The sequence below is a fragment of the Rhopilema esculentum genome, chromosome 4 (genome assembly GCF_057945365.1).
Source record: "Rhopilema esculentum isolate cy_ngs chromosome 4, ASM5794536v1, whole genome shotgun sequence".
Lineage (NCBI taxonomy): Eukaryota > Metazoa > Cnidaria > Scyphozoa > Rhizostomeae > Rhizostomatidae > Rhopilema > Rhopilema esculentum.
The window spans coordinates 7,256,581-7,272,433 of record NC_142818.1 but is presented as its reverse complement, the minus strand read 5'-3'; the positions used below and the strand labels follow the sequence as shown (position 1 = coordinate 7,272,433).

The window sequence follows — 15,853 nt, the reverse complement described above, 5'->3', positions numbered from 1 at the left end:
CCTGGATCACGAAAAACACTAGAGATAGAATTCCAATCAACGATATTGCCGTCCCAAAAGGCGAGGAGATCAATCGAAGAGGCTAAAAAGAGATGGAAGAGATCTATGAATTACTTTTAAATGGCAGTACATCATGGATCTGGTTGAAAGACACTTGTGATTTTAGCATCATGTAGCTACCAGCAGTTTTATTTTTCGATATCCCAGATAAACGCATTTTTACAAGAACCAGATAATCTTTGCCGAGACTTCGTTTTCTGTTTTTGACAAATTGAGGACCGGGTGTTCTTAACATTCTTACTTCAAGAATAATTTTCTCATTCTACATACTATAAATCGTTTCTACAACAACTAAATGATGGTCTTGTAGGACATTTTTTGTAGCACAGTGACCATTTTTAAACGAGAGGAAATTTCAAAACTGACTTGTTTTCTTTAAATTTTTATCTCAGGCTTGGCTTATTCTAAAGCTGTTCCTGACTTTTTTTGGCAAATCGAGGTTTGGGTTCTACGACTGTGAATTGAATTGGCTGGATTAAAACTGTTTTTGCTTTAGCAAGCAAGGATGCTGCTTTCGTTAAGAGTTGTTATTGAGGATGGTTTGACCCACAAGGCTTAACCTTATATGTTACTTTGATTGAGGAAAAATTTTGCAACATTTATTATTGATTGTTGAGAACAATGTCAGCCAAAGGCAAATACCCTAGTCTAGCAATGAAGTTCTTTGATGTAACATAACGTGACGGGTCAAGAGCATATCAGGGCTAGTAGCCCAGTATACTGAACTTAAATCATTATTTCCCACAATTTAATTGCTTTATTATTAGACATTTTTATATTAGATTGGACGATATCAAATGAATGTAATTTCTACAGCTGAATTGTTTTACTTCAATCTTTAACATATATTTACCAATATTTACCAATAAAATATGTAAATGTATTATGCAGTAAATCTGCCCCAGTAAAAACATTTGGCAAAACCTCGCCAAAACAAGATCAGATTGATTTTTATGATTAGAGTTTCAGTATCTTGGCAATAGCCCAGGAAGACTTAGGAAGACCAGTTTCACATCTGCCAATGCCATCTGGGCCCACGATGGCTTCTGGGCATTCACGTAATGTGTGGATTTAACTTAAATCATTATGCAATGACTCACTAAATCTGAATATTTAACGCCATTGTTGCTATTTCAGATATGTCTTGTAAAAAGTTCACATACGCACCTTCACTTCACAGCTACATACAGCAACGAGCCTTATTATCAAAATTAAGTGACGTCATTTAATCAATGACACCTGTTACTGCTAGAAGAATCTGTTTTATCTCCTTAATGGGTTACCTAAAACTATAATTAGCTAATATCAGAAGTAACTTATAGCAGTTCAAAACTTTTGCTAGAAAAACCGTCTTTGCTACGCAGTATCTTACAGAGAGAACAGCAGTTGTAAGGTCGGCGAGATAGATGTGAAATAGCGTCATCAAGGCCGACCTACAAAGTTGAAGTATGTTTTCTGGAATAACGTGTTTCAAGCTATGCATGACAATTAGGCACTTGACGCGTTGATGGCTCGGTGATCGTAAAAAAGCAGAATTCGTTTTAGTAACAGACTGAAAAGACCAACCACTTGACGGTGCTTCAATACGAAGGTCATTGATTAAATTTGCTGTGTCTTCAATTTTAGTGAAATATATCTTTTGGGATCTTATTGTAGGGAGGTAAAGTTTAACTCTTCTGGAGAGATGCGAATTCGTATCTCTTTTACTCGTAAATAACCTTCTTAAGATATTAATTTTAATGTTTTACCGGTCTGTCGTGGAGTGCTCGTTAAGGTATAGGCAGTGATGCCCCTTGCCTGATCATCGCATTAAACGTGAAACTGAGAGTTGGAACTTAGAATAGCCCTGTTCTATGCAACAAAGCAGATCATCATTTAAAGACTCTTTTGCCTTTTTTCAGAAGTGACTTGAAACATGAATTGGAATTCATATAAACTGCAATACATTACAAGACATCGTGTTACCATTCTTTCTCTTCATAAAACTACTGGTTACCAAACAGGTTGCAATTCAGCGCAGAATTTTCAACCAGACTGGGCAGTTTTCCTTTTTCCGATATAGAAAACTTTTTCAATTCTAACTGAACAGCAAATGACAAGCGCTCCAGATCTTGCCCTATTTACATTAAAAGAAAGCTATTTGATCATACGAGACCAATCAAGTGACTATTGTGCTTAAAGCATTGTCATTATATGTGGATGATCGCATAAAATGCTTCTACCTGTCTGGTCGTTAGGTTTCAAAGTCATTAATATAAAACTCATACGATACTCGAAAACTTTCCAAAAGACGTCATGAATAATAAAAAATGGTCTGATTTCTCGCAAAAGCGCAAATGGCGGTAAATATGAAGCGCTCTAGCAAACAAGAAATTAGCTAAAAAGCTAAAATGTTGATATAGTGAAAGTACGTCGTTTGCAATTGACTGTTTGCATCAACTATATACGCTTGACTTCCAGCTAATGAAAAGAGCAAAATCGAAAAGGCTTTAAATCCAACGACGACTATTCATATATCAAATGTCATGGACCTTACGTTTGTTTAAGTATTTGTCAGTGGTACCAACCAGTTTGTGTTTGACTAGAGCAAGGAGGCAATTAATCTCAACAAGGGGCCACATTAAAGGGGCCTGAACTCTGTTGAGGGCCTAAACCAACAATAACTTTATTATGTGCAATATTCATTTTCCCAATGTGACAAGCAATATTTTTGCTTCTACTAGTTGTCAGGAAGATATAGATAATGCATAAATGTTTCTATAAATACATGAAATTTTCGTGTTCGTCAAGTGGGAAAATATTCCTACAAAATTTCATGCTCTGACTGACCGCAGACCTGCACGGGCCGGACTGAAATGTCGAAAGGGTCGAATATGGCCAATGGGCCGTGGGATGACCAGGTCTGGACAAGAGAGCAATGTCTGATGAAATTTAGAAAAAGGAACCTACCTATTATAGTTTTCATTTCCCAAAGCAGGGAACATACTTTCCGAACCCTTTTTCGTACAGTTAATTTCAAATTCATTTCATTTCGACAACTATAATACCCAAAATCCCATCAAATCCCATCATTTCATGTCAAATTCCTGTACTCTCTTCAAGACGAAGCAGAGGAGCATTTAAAAAATGGCGCAACAGATTTAAGTTTTTTCAGTTTATTAAGCTTTTTCTCTTTTCATTTCCCTGACTCGTTTTTTGCATAAGCAAACGATAGAGTACAACCTCTTACCGATATTTGATAACGTCTTTGAAAATAAACAGAACCATAAATTTCCCTTCACACGCCGCAGTGTATCATTCTGAATTAAGCCGTTTAGTGCAGCTCGATAAAGGTAGGCGAAATACATAGACACTGTTAAAATGAATCACGATATCTAGGAAGTAATTGGAAGAGCAAACGGCATTAAAAGCAGCTGAGAAAGAATCCTTCGTGAGCTGAACAGAACAACAAACTACTTAGCTTAAAGAGAAGTCATTATAACTTACTTTTTCTGCTTCGTGACCAGTTACTGCTACGATTCTTCGGATCCCTTTAGAAATGGCCTCTTCAGAAACGATGACGAAATCTTTCATATGCCCAGTTCTTTTCAGATGGCTACAATAAGAAAACACTTATGAGGAACTCGTATCTCGCTACCTGCTTCATGGGAGATAACAGACAATGTATTCAATTTACCTTCAGAAAAAAGTTTAACGTGTAAATATTTTATCAGTCTTGTGAAATTTACAATGAACAATAAATGATACGCAGCTTATTTACATTAACTACAACACAGATAGAAAATCTTATACTTTGATAACTCAATGACTCAAACATGTTGTTTGAATTGCAATACGTGCAACTAACAAGAAAAAAGACTAAGTGCATAGTTAAACTGTCTGGGTGCATATGATATAAAAGTACAATAATCTTAAGAAAATTAACACTTTCATCAAATATTAAGATCCTAGGTTGCAGATTGTAGGTTGCTACAATTACACATTTGATTACTGATAACAACGGAAGCGTTAACAAAAAACCTTATACTGGTCAAGATGTGAGAATTAATAGCCATGATAGTCCGTCAATCGAAATGAAAGAGAACAGAGGGCTTTCACTAGACCCCATACTTCCCCCCTCTAAAACAAAAATTATCCAGTTAAAAGCATTTTAAAACAGTTCGCATTTTCTAACCCAAAACTTTGTATAATACTAGCTTTGAATAACACTAGTACATTTACTTTTGAAAAATTGCTACAAATATCAAAGTTTGTAATAAACTTAAACATTTCATCTTGTTATTCCACAAAAGCTGTTGGCAATAATAGTTAATCTTATTGAATATATGATAAAATGAATTCTGTTTAAATCTAAAAATGAATTCTGTTACATTTGTTAACAAAAACATTGGGAACCTCTCAATCAAAACCTGTTGAGCCTCAGAACAGAAACTAATTAACACTTCTGAAACCTTGGTAGGAAAATGCCAAATAAATTCAAAGCTGAATGATCTACCTATTCAAGGAAGATTTTTTCACAAAGTAAATATATGTGTTGAAGCTAGATATTAATTTCATGGTGCTCCTGTCAAAAATAATTGGCTTTACATGCAGGGGCGTACCTACGGGGGTGGGGGGGCACACAATCCACTTTTGAAAAGTTGATAAATTGGGATGGTCGGCAAATGTTATGGATTGTCGGTCGTATCTTGATAGCACGTGGAAGGATCTCATTTGCTTGTTATTGAGAAGATCATATTGATAAAACAGTTAAAATTTACAATAGATAACTGTAAAATAAGTTATACATTGACTAGCAAGAGTCGAATTTTGGTCCATAAATTCGTAAGACCGTAAAACCCGTTTACATCCCCCCCCCCCCCACTCCAAATCGTCAAGGTACGCCCCTGTTTACAAGCAGTACTGTTTACCAGCCCACGTGCTTCTAAGATACCAACTCAACAAAAATGATACACAGGTATTAGTGATTCTTAAGAAAGCGTAAACACTGTGAGTTAGCCTTCTGATTGGTGCAGAAATTATTCATATCAAACTGAACATAGCTAGTATATATTACGAAAAAAAACCCATTTAGATTTCAGTCATGAAATGAAGACTTTCACTTCATGGGGCACAAATAGAAAAAAAATTTGGGAACTTAGAACGGCCATAGTTTGGGTTTATATAAATGGATATCTAAGAATATATTGGCTTCCTGAAATGATATACGCACTGGCTCCCATTCATCGAGCGTGCTTTAATACAGAAAGCGATGGATGTGCTCACTTATGAGCAAATTTTTATTTTGATGACCACGTGGAAAAGATTCCCTCTTCTCCAGCAGGCCCATCTGCTCACAGAGGAATGGAAAGAACTAGATAAAAGGGTTCCAATAACAAAGCAAAATCGACAGTCCACAGCCAAAGACGCTAGAAATAAGGTAATCAAAAGTAATGTTCTTTTCAATATCGAGATATGATTACCCGAGCTCATTCCAAAAAACGCACCATTGAACTGTACTCCAGAAAACTTCAAATGAATAATTTACAGCACTTAAGATTTTAGGATTAAATGTGCGAACAATCCAGTCAATGGTGATGAAAGTGAGGAGCAGGAAAAGACAATTTGATTGTTGTCACTATGACAGGAGACAATTGATTCCAGCTCATGTCCTCTTCGAAACACTGGCTTTTACGATCGTTATAAACCATGCGGAAGGTGTCTAAGGCAACTGGAAATGACTTGATATACATCACCTAGTTACAATCAAACTTCAAAACCATGATTGCTATTTACATAAAAACACTCTCAGTAGTTTGGTCTAACGTTATCAAAAAAAGTGTGTATATTGTATCACGGTTCTATAGAGCAGGAGTTTGCCAATGGAAGATTAATACTGAAATCTAGACAGTTTTGACTGAGCAACACAACCAATGGTTGCAACCAAAGGATATAACTGACTGCAGTGGTGCATCCGGGCGTTCAGAATTTATTACGACAACTCTCGGTGTGCGTTGGCCGGATAACAAATAACACCAGAATATCAAGCAATGTATATGGCAAATCACACGAGAACTTCATAAACCTCCGCACTCGCATAAGATCTAGTACTTCAACTTTGATTCAAACACACAACAGCTACTTAAATAATTATATCAAAAATGTACGACAAGACGCATAAAAGAAAACAGAAAAAATACAGCAAAAAATAACATCATAATACCAAAATTCCAGACAGTAAAATTCAATCATTTAATGAAATTGACGATCGAAGAAGACATAAAACTCGTGTTTCATTCCTACATGCCTTTTGATAGATTTTATAGCAAATACGGTACAATAGTATTGTTTGTACAGAACACTCTGCAGTTGCCGCCTGATACAACCTGCCTATAATACGAAAACAGCATTACAAGTCTGCTGGAATGCATCATCCCAGACAGACAACAGTGCACTATTACTTTAAACCGAAGTGTGATTACCTTTCCCAAGAAAAGAAACTTCTTGATTTAACCAGAAATTCTTGCAACGCTAGCTCCTTCTCAGTGAATTACAAATCTACACAACAGTTTGAATGCCAGCTGCATTGCTGGGCTACAGTAATGAACTATGGTAGGCTGAGCTGATCAAATATTTGGAATTCAAATCAAGGAAACCAAGCAAAATAAAACCATCCGACAACCAAACCAACACGTCAATATGCAGCATCTACTTAAATATGCTTGCTTGCTTAACCACTAGTCAAATAATGCGTTTAAAAAACGCCTATAGTGGACATATTGAGTTATTGCTTAAATATTCTATAATACAAAGACGTTAACCAGAAATTGCAATAGCAGTAACAAACATTCATTAACAGTGCAATGTTATAACACTGATTACAATGTAAAGCTTACTTAAAGAGACTTCCTATAAAATAAATTAACTATAGATAGTTACTTAAATGAGATAACTATTGAAGGAAAAGATAATTTTAGAAAATTTCAAGATAATTTTAACACAGACATCAATAACGTAAGAAAGATAAGATTTATTTTCTTCTTTGGTATTTAGTTGTAAGCTGAAGGGATTTTTGCGTATAAAGAATTTAAAATGAAATGAAATGAAAATGAAGAATCATGAAGGTCAACGAGAAAAGTTGAAAGCTTCGACCGCAATATGAACTTGTAGCTACATGATCCACTTACGTTCCTCCGCAGAATTCAACGGATGTCTTGTAGCCAGCTTGTGGGTCGTCGATCAGTTTTTGCAATGGGTACTGTACGGAAACAACACGAACAGGATCTGGATAAACCTGTGGAAAGTTGGTACAAGATAGATTCAAACCATCCTGTGTAATCAGACCAGTCTGTTTATTATATATTCCATCTTCTAATTAGCCAGCTAAAACGTTGCCAACCGACAAGTAGACGGAGATTTACAATACAGCACAAAAGCATTGTTAATGAATAATATGAAATGAGTGAGAACTTATGATGAAGAGAGGCTATCAAAGCAAGTGGAGTGTAAAGCTATCACATACGGCAATTACTTACAATGCTAACTAAATCATTAAAATTATTAAAAAGGAATAAGAATAAGTGAAAGAGATTTCTATTCATAATTGACTTGCAATCTTGCATACTGTCAGGCTTGTGAATGAATCAGAATGAATCTTCTATCTACCTGAAGAGTGCGACAAACATTGTTTAATACAATAATCTTTGTTTATTTTAAAAAATAGCGCGATCTATGCAGAAGTAATAAGTTTATAGCCTTTCACCTGCTGAGCAATCTTATACAAAAAAGAATGGAAAACTTCAAAATGCAACTATTTGGATATTGCTAGAATTTGATTCTATCCAAACAGGAGGCCATTCAAAATTGTTCCGTTTCAACACCGAAGATTTAAATAACTAGGTCTGCAAAGACGTACAAGAAAAGTCACTAGATGAAAGGAACGCTCTTGGGAATGTATTAATGGCTAGTTCATTGCCAAACATTTTATATTCTGAGAGCATCACGCGATAAAGTGCTCTAAAAAAGTTTCCATTTTTGCAAGCAATTTTGAAACTCTGCAGTATTATAGGCTTATTTAGAATCTTGAATTTCTTGGTCCACGGTTGAACGGAAGCGAAGCACTTTTCAAGAAGAATCCTTGATATTCCTTTTTCTACTCTGTGCTGGGTTTTCTTCATTGCGTCAGCTATTTGCAAATCCTTGTTAAATCAGTGTCGATCACTGGCTCGATCAGTGTTTTTCTACAAAATGCCCTTTTCAAAGCTTTGTAATCAAAGAAAAAGTTCCATATCAAATATCACCAGTTGAAAATGCCATAAACAACATTTTTGATGAAGTGTTCGACCAATATAAGACCTATATCTCCAAACTTCTTACATCAAACAGCACACCTCCACACAGCTAATTCAGTTTCGCAAAACATAATATAAAAACCTCAGCGCATTGCCTTGTAGGCAAAACAGTCCTTCGATATTGAGCGATAAAACTTAAAACAGTCATTGTGTATAGTGAAAGTTGTTTTTCGATCGACCCTTATGGAGAAACACAATGAAGAAAGGGGAAACAACGAAACGAGATAAATTTTTCGAAATTTCTCACTAATTGTAATTCTTCTAGCTGCTTAGAAGAATGCAACCGGCTGATTAAATGACATGATGAAAGCGTACTCCAGCCATTTTTGAACTTTAATTAAAATGACTGCAAATGTAAAAATTGTGCTAACGGAAAGACAATCAAACCTGATAATTAATTGTCTGTCAGTTACAAAGAAGGCATGCTTGAAAATCCAAAATATGTTTAAATAGCAACTTGCCAAAAACTTTGAAATCAGCGTTGGTGTGCAAAGTGAAAAATTACAAATTGCCTCCAAACCAAATCATACATGATTTTATACAGAGTACAAACCTCTTCAAATATGGCACGAAGGCCTTGCACATCTTTTGCCACAGCAAGAGAGCTTTCCGTAGCAAAGACATCAAAGTTTTCTTTAACCATTCCTCTCGTGATTTCTTCTGTGTCTTTCAGCTCGGCAGTTTTCATGGCACCCTAATCAAATGCGATCATTCATTAGTTGTTTTAATGTTTGGTCCCAACTTTGTATTATCTCAAATTTAAAGTCAAAAGCTTAACATAACTAGTGGTAATTTTAAAATTCTGGAATGATACTGTAGAATCAGGCTTTTTTAGATACTTTTGATATGTATAATCCATTGACAAAACACAGTGAAATATCTCTGTATACCGGACACCTACTTTGTCCGCTACAGCAAGGTATCCGTTGTTTGGAAATAACTTGTACAAGACATCAGTCAGATGGAAGAAACCTACCTCCCTACTTTTGAGATGCCCTATAATTTGGTGCTTCCGCTAACGAAGCGTTCAATATAGCATTAATAAAAGTTGAAAAAAATATCAAGTGGAATTGCGATTATCGATATGGAAATACTAGCTATTGAAGTGCAGAACCTTGTATCTTTTTATACATTTTGCATATAATCATCATATAAAAAATAGATGCTGATTTTAAAAAAACTTTATAAGAGCCTGCCAGCCTGATCAATAGAGTTCTTCAGTGCGGCGACAAAAAAATCTATATTAAGTCATTTTGACCTTTTACCGCATAACCTAAACGAACACCTTGAAAAGCCAATGAAGGTGCAAAATCAGTTGAAGTGTCGTTGCTAACAACAAGCCACTGCGCTGCGTAGGCATCCCATAATGCATTTTCAGACAGTCTTAAATCAATTTTGATTGATCCGTAGAAGTTTACTGCTATTTTTTGTATCGTCGCCTGGACGATTTGCCACGCGCGCAAAGGCTCATTGTTAGCAATGAGTCTTTAAGATTGTTTCAAAACTTGGGTAAGATATGGCCTACAAAAGACTCAAAGTGTAATATCATTTTGGCCTGGCTTATACAGCTTAGGACCAAGACTAATTACGGTTATTTGACTAAGAAAGAGCCTTTGCTCATCTGCCAAAATCTCAGCAAAATTGTAGCACATTTGACTGATCTTACACATTTGGAGATATTTCATGATGTTTCTCAGGTTATTTGATCCAAAATTCGATCGAAAAGTTCTTAAAATAGCTCTTTATTACGTCATTATTTAAGAATTCTACAGAAGTCTTCGCTGTGCAGGCTAAAAGATATCTTGTACAACAATGCATTTTATCATTATGAACCAGCAATTAAAGACTAAATAGTACAGCTTGTCTCACATCCTTAACAATAGATAACAAAGGGCCTGGAAATCACTGTTTTCAATATAAGCTAGTAAGATACGTTTGAAGGCTCTTCCGAAACCGGCATGCTTTGCGACTTTATTTTTGAAACCTGCCAAGTATCATACTGTATAAAATTACCAAATGCAGTCCATTCCTCCCCGTTTAAAAAACCGGCTACTGCAAAGCATGCCGGTTGCGCAAGAGCCTCTAAACGTATCGTACTAATTTCCACTACACGAGACATTGAAAAGAATTGCACTACTTGAGACAAAATGAAGAAGCAGAATATACCTTTGCTGTAAAATCAAACCGCAAGCGGTCTGGGGCAACAAGCGACCCACGTTGATCAGCGGAGCCTAGAACTTTTCGTAACGCAAAGTTCAGCAGATGTGTTCCTGTGTGATTATTCATTAGATTGCGTCTCCTTTCCTAGAGAGAAAATAGTAACTATTAAAAATTTCAATTAATTATTTAACGTAAATTTGATCAAAGAGGTATAACCGTGCCAAAATGAGATATCTTGATGCGCTAATATATTTCAAAGCTAGATACATTCAAGCAGAAATAAATTTAACCGACACTGAAAATATTTTTTTCCAATACAATATTTTACCAATATTCTCTCTTTGAAAATATCTCTTTAAATATCTCTACGAAAGCAAATTAAGCAAGTACAACTTAATTTTAAAAAGTAGAATTTTACACTACAACGTAAAAGAAAAAACCTAATAGCTTGGCTTGAAGGTGCTCAAGCGTTTAGGGCTAGTAAGAATTCAAAAGTATATGGCTCTTCAATAATTCAATAATTTCTTTCTCTAAAAGCTGCTCCAAAGTTAACGAGAAAATCTCAAACTCATCTTAACCAGGCTAAAGAACAAAACAATCTAAGCTTCAAGGCGATAAATTGCAAGCCTGATTACTCAAAACCACGTTAGATTAGCTTCCCTACTTAATTTAACAGGACAACGTAATACACGTGGTTCAGCAGACCCTTGTGCTACTGTGCACTCTTGGATATCAATGACATCAACTTGAGAAGAAACAAACCTCGTCAATAAAACACGTTACTGTGTCCCCAACACTAATGGTTCCTTCGAGATTGCCAACATGAAGTACATAACCACCATGCACCTGGACATCAATTACTGAGAACTCCACTTCCTGGAAATGAATTACTATTCTTATTAAAGATCCAACTGTTTAAAGTATACTAAGAAATTACGTCATCACTGTTCCAAGTGCTAGACAAATCCTGAGGACTGAATGAAAAAAGTGAAGAAGTGGTACTAACAGCGAATCGATCTCCAGATCTGATTAAACAGTAACAGGTAAGAACGACAGCCAGATACAAGTCAATAATATAATTTTCGTTAAAAGTTACTTTCCCTGCAGGTTAACTGTTAAGTAAGTAAAGATAGTGACCTCATCTCCTTCCTTGTTCATGTATCCGTAATCACAACTTTGTCCACCTTGTTCTGCATAGAAACAGGATGAATCTAGGAGCATGCCACATTTCTTTCCACTTTCTCCAGCTTCCATCTGATTGACGAATTCTTTATTATACCTCAGAGCCAAAACTTTTGCTGTTATCGATGTAAACACTGAAAAACAATTTAATTATATAGTTTACAAAAATATCGCCTTATTCAAACCATTGCCGAATACACTGAGACATTCGGCTGAACAAAAGATTACCAAAAGCTTGAATAAATTTGGAATTTTCGTGTAATTTTTAAAAGCTACTCCAAGCTCCTCAAAAATAAGGTGCTAGACTGGTTCTTAATTTGCAGAACTTTTTCAGGTTTGAGGGTTTATCAAGCAAAATCAATCTCCTGGTGAAAGATCAGAGAGAATTGGCAATGTAGTTACAACAAGACAAATCTTCAAAAGAGCTCAGGCAGACGAAATATCAGACTTCAATCATATTTTTAAGAAAACTTCCAATGTTTGAGAATGATTGAGCGCCGTTATCAAAGTTCAAACGATGAAACATCGACATCCAGTTAAACGAGCAATGAAATTACTTATCTTCTAGGGAAAGAAATAGTGTAAAGTCAACTCTTTAGTCTTAGAAACGCAATACCATGTAAAATCCTAGGCCCTATCGATCTTAAAATCCTTGTTTCATCCTATAAGGAAAAAAAATCCGACCCAAGGGTAAAACCATTATCTGATTATAAAATATTTGAAAAGTGCAGGGATCTGATCATTTGGTGAGAAATGGGATGTTCTCAATAGGCAGTAACGTTGGAGGGCTATAGTGTATTTGAGAGCCGTTTCCATTCATATAGAAATAAAGATTTTCCCTTGGAAGCTAACAAGCAAATTATAGATCTCACAATAAAGCATTTTTTAAAACTAAACACTTTTAAAAGTTATATCTCATATACCAAACCACATCACTCCTGCAATTACGAATGTGTTTTTTCACCGCTATGTTATGGCCCCAGGACATAGTCAATGCTCCCCATAGTATCGTTTTTGAAGTGTATGTCAAGTAGCGTGTAGTTAACAGTATTCCAGTACAGTGTCATGTAACTTTTTGGAACGGTATAAAAAAAATTGGTCGTTTGAAAATCCGGGAACTAGTATAAAAAGAGAATGTTATAAAAATATAAGACCAACAAGGAAGGATTTAAAGCGTCCAGCGTAAAGCAATTGAATTTCGTGGCAACATATCACCCGTTTTCAGGCAGCATAATATTTGCCTACACTGGCCAACCCATGTTGACAAAATGGATTAGTCGAGTTAGTTCGGTTGCAGGTACATGTTTATCTTTACGAAAAAAACATTCATTTCGCTTTGACTTTATTTGCTCTAGCCCCGCCAAATTCATTCACAGTAAACAAATAAATTAAATAGTTGCTTTAACCATCGCATAAAATATGTTTTTCGCAAGCAGTATATCACAGATCATCAACTAATATCCAGTAAAGGCTTTAAAGTTATCAACCTAAAGCTTTTCAATTGACTTTCTCAGGGGACTTTTTCAACGAACTATATATCCCGAAGAATAAAGAGGAGGATATGAATATGAACGAGCAGGAGAAATTAAACTTGCAAAATTCAACATAAAAATGGTTAAACAGTAACTGGTTTTGCACACCTAATAACCAACAGCTTCTACAGAGCGTACTTAATTCAGTTTTGATCTGTTACTTTTTACAGTTAATCAAACTAATCAAAAGACTCAGAGAGCCTTTTAATTTACTTCTTGACTGTGCGTTCTTTAAAAGGCGAGCGAGACCAACTAGTAAGGGCGTGCTTGTCCAATAAAAGGAAATAATGGGCTTTGAAAATCCCACAAACAAGATAGCCTTGGGGGCCTGCTTTTACCCCGCCTCTCTAGGATAGACCCTGTTTTCTACCTATCATCGAAACTTTCTCCGATAGTATAACAATCCAAAAAAGAACGTTTTAAAAAATACTTTCATTTTTTCTTTAGTTTGTATGAAACGAAATCTGTCGCATTCTTTTATACTGATTCTTGCTAAAAAATAACATTGAAGAAATAATTCAATAGGCAAGCGGCACTGACTGGGCATCCTTTAAAGTCATGTGCTTGCGTTTCTGATTGGCCAATTTCGATCCATAACTGGGTATTTATATTTCCTATCTCAGTGTTTTGATCTATGTTCTATGACGTTTTATACTCTGAAGAGTGTCAGACGAATGCTTAAGTATACTCAAGTGTTTGTTTTTTCAAATAAATCATACTTATGATCTGAAATTATGAGTTTCAGACAAGACAAAGAACTGGTACTTCATACAGATTGAGAACCTGCATACCATAATTGCCATCTTCATCGGCTTCGTAATTGTACTTCGGCTTTTCATTGGTTGTTGGGATTCCTTTCTTTTGCAGCTCATCAAGAGAATGGATGTCCAACCCAACGGTGTCTTCTTCACCAGGCCCTTTGTTTCGCGCGATTTCCTTAACGGAAAAAATATGTCTATAACACACCATTAAACTTAAAATCCAAACAATTCCTACATCTTTAAATATCTTCAGGATTCGACTGCCTGTAAAAAGCCTTGCTCCCGTTATGATTTTTCCGTTTTAGATACAGCCTTTACGCAACTATAATGGTAACGATTTCCCCAGTATAAGGTTTGTCGATCAAAATTGAGTTCTTAAGTTCTGAAGCCCCTATACTGGGGGAAACGCTACCAACATTGTTCCCCTTTCGCCCTATTCATGCATACACGTTTAAATGCGTACCCATCACTCAACAAACAGCTTTTTACATCAATGTTCCACTTTCATATTGGTTCCATTTTAAGGCAATAATTATAAATGATTTGATCTATTACTTCTATTCTTTTTAACTGTTTTCAACAATCATGTAATTATCTTTATTTTTCACAGGTTTTAGGTAAACATTTAAAATCAACTAGATGTAATTCAATGTCCTGTAGGTCATTGATGATTATGGCTATTACGTATGTGAACTAAACAAACTTTGTTTTTAACTTATTTCCTTTAAATTTAATTGGAAATGACACTTTAACGTGCACTAATAGCTTGGCCGTGGTTACCTTCGCTTGAAAACGTCCTAATGCACGTTGTGGTGGTTAGAACAAGTACAACATGAGATCTGTGTAGAACTAGACGTTAAAAATCGCTTCAAGTGGTTAGTCCTTTTGTTTTATGGAAGCAACAGAGCAACAGAAAAAATCAATTTGCAACAATGCCGATAAGAATTCGTTATAGCTAAAAGAAACTAATTGTAAAAAGAGACTCCTTTAATTATAAAACATAGCTTTAACCCTGATCCTTTCTACATTTAATCACGTCTTCGGAAGCTGGCCTACCTGTGCCTTTACTTTTGCTTCATTGTATCCTTGCATGTCTACAGTCAAACCCCTTTCTTCGGCCATGAGAACAGTCAAATCGACAGGGAAACCATAGGTATCATACAGTCTCCATGCCAAGTCACCTTAAAATTAACATCAAGCTTCATTTGAGTATAAAGAAGATTTACGTGTATTTTATTTTACATAACGTTCTTGTCTTTGAGAGCTAAAATAAAGCTGCAACTTTTGGCAAATTTTAATTTTTCGCTCAAAATACTGTCATATTATGCTACTAGCAAAATTCACGTAATTTTCTTGTCTTTTAGCTACCTCAAATATGTTCTCAGTCAATATAAGCAAGCTTTCTGGACTATGATTTGGTGCGGTAGTGTAACGTAAACAAGCAAGTGCAACTGAAAGAGTCTCAAAGACCTCGATTGAACTGTACGAATTCCATGAAACATACACTGAACAACCCAGCAAGCTTTCTATTACAAATAAAACTATCAATAGATTGAAGCTGTTCTCTGTTCTTATTTCAGATGTAGGCCTAGAAAAAAGACAGTTAGTTCTGGTAGCTTCATTATACCTGCGATTGCATTCCCAACAGCTTTGTCTGCAGCGCGGTTGAACAATCTTCTTCCTCTTGAAAGTGTTTTCAAAAACTGTGTTTCCTCTTCATTGATAATATCTTTGACCTGAATCGATATTTTGTATACTTATCACTAGCATACGACAAAATTGTAATTAGAAGGCAAATCTGCTAAAGTACGCCAGAAGCCAGAAGACT

General features: G+C 35.6%; 1 protein-coding gene across 1 annotated transcript in view; it reads right to left on the bottom strand.

The window, feature by feature from the left end:
• LOC135691086 (alanine--tRNA ligase, cytoplasmic) overlaps positions 1-15,853 on the bottom strand; it is a 30,551-nt gene that overhangs the window by 7,467 nt on the left and 7,231 nt on the right. The window contains exons 8-16 of the mRNA XM_065208838.2: positions 15,653-15,761; positions 15,082-15,206; positions 14,056-14,200; positions 11,688-11,866; positions 11,313-11,426; positions 10,557-10,694; positions 8,944-9,084; positions 7,227-7,333; positions 3,547-3,655 (exon numbers count right to left, since the gene is read on the bottom strand). Of these exons, the coding sequence (XP_065064910.2) occupies positions 3,547-3,655; positions 7,227-7,333; positions 8,944-9,084; positions 10,557-10,694; positions 11,313-11,426; positions 11,688-11,866; positions 14,056-14,200; positions 15,082-15,206; positions 15,653-15,761 (1,167 nt within the window). The remainder of the gene's footprint in view (positions 1-3,546; positions 3,656-7,226; positions 7,334-8,943; positions 9,085-10,556; positions 10,695-11,312; positions 11,427-11,687; positions 11,867-14,055; positions 14,201-15,081; positions 15,207-15,652; positions 15,762-15,853) is intronic.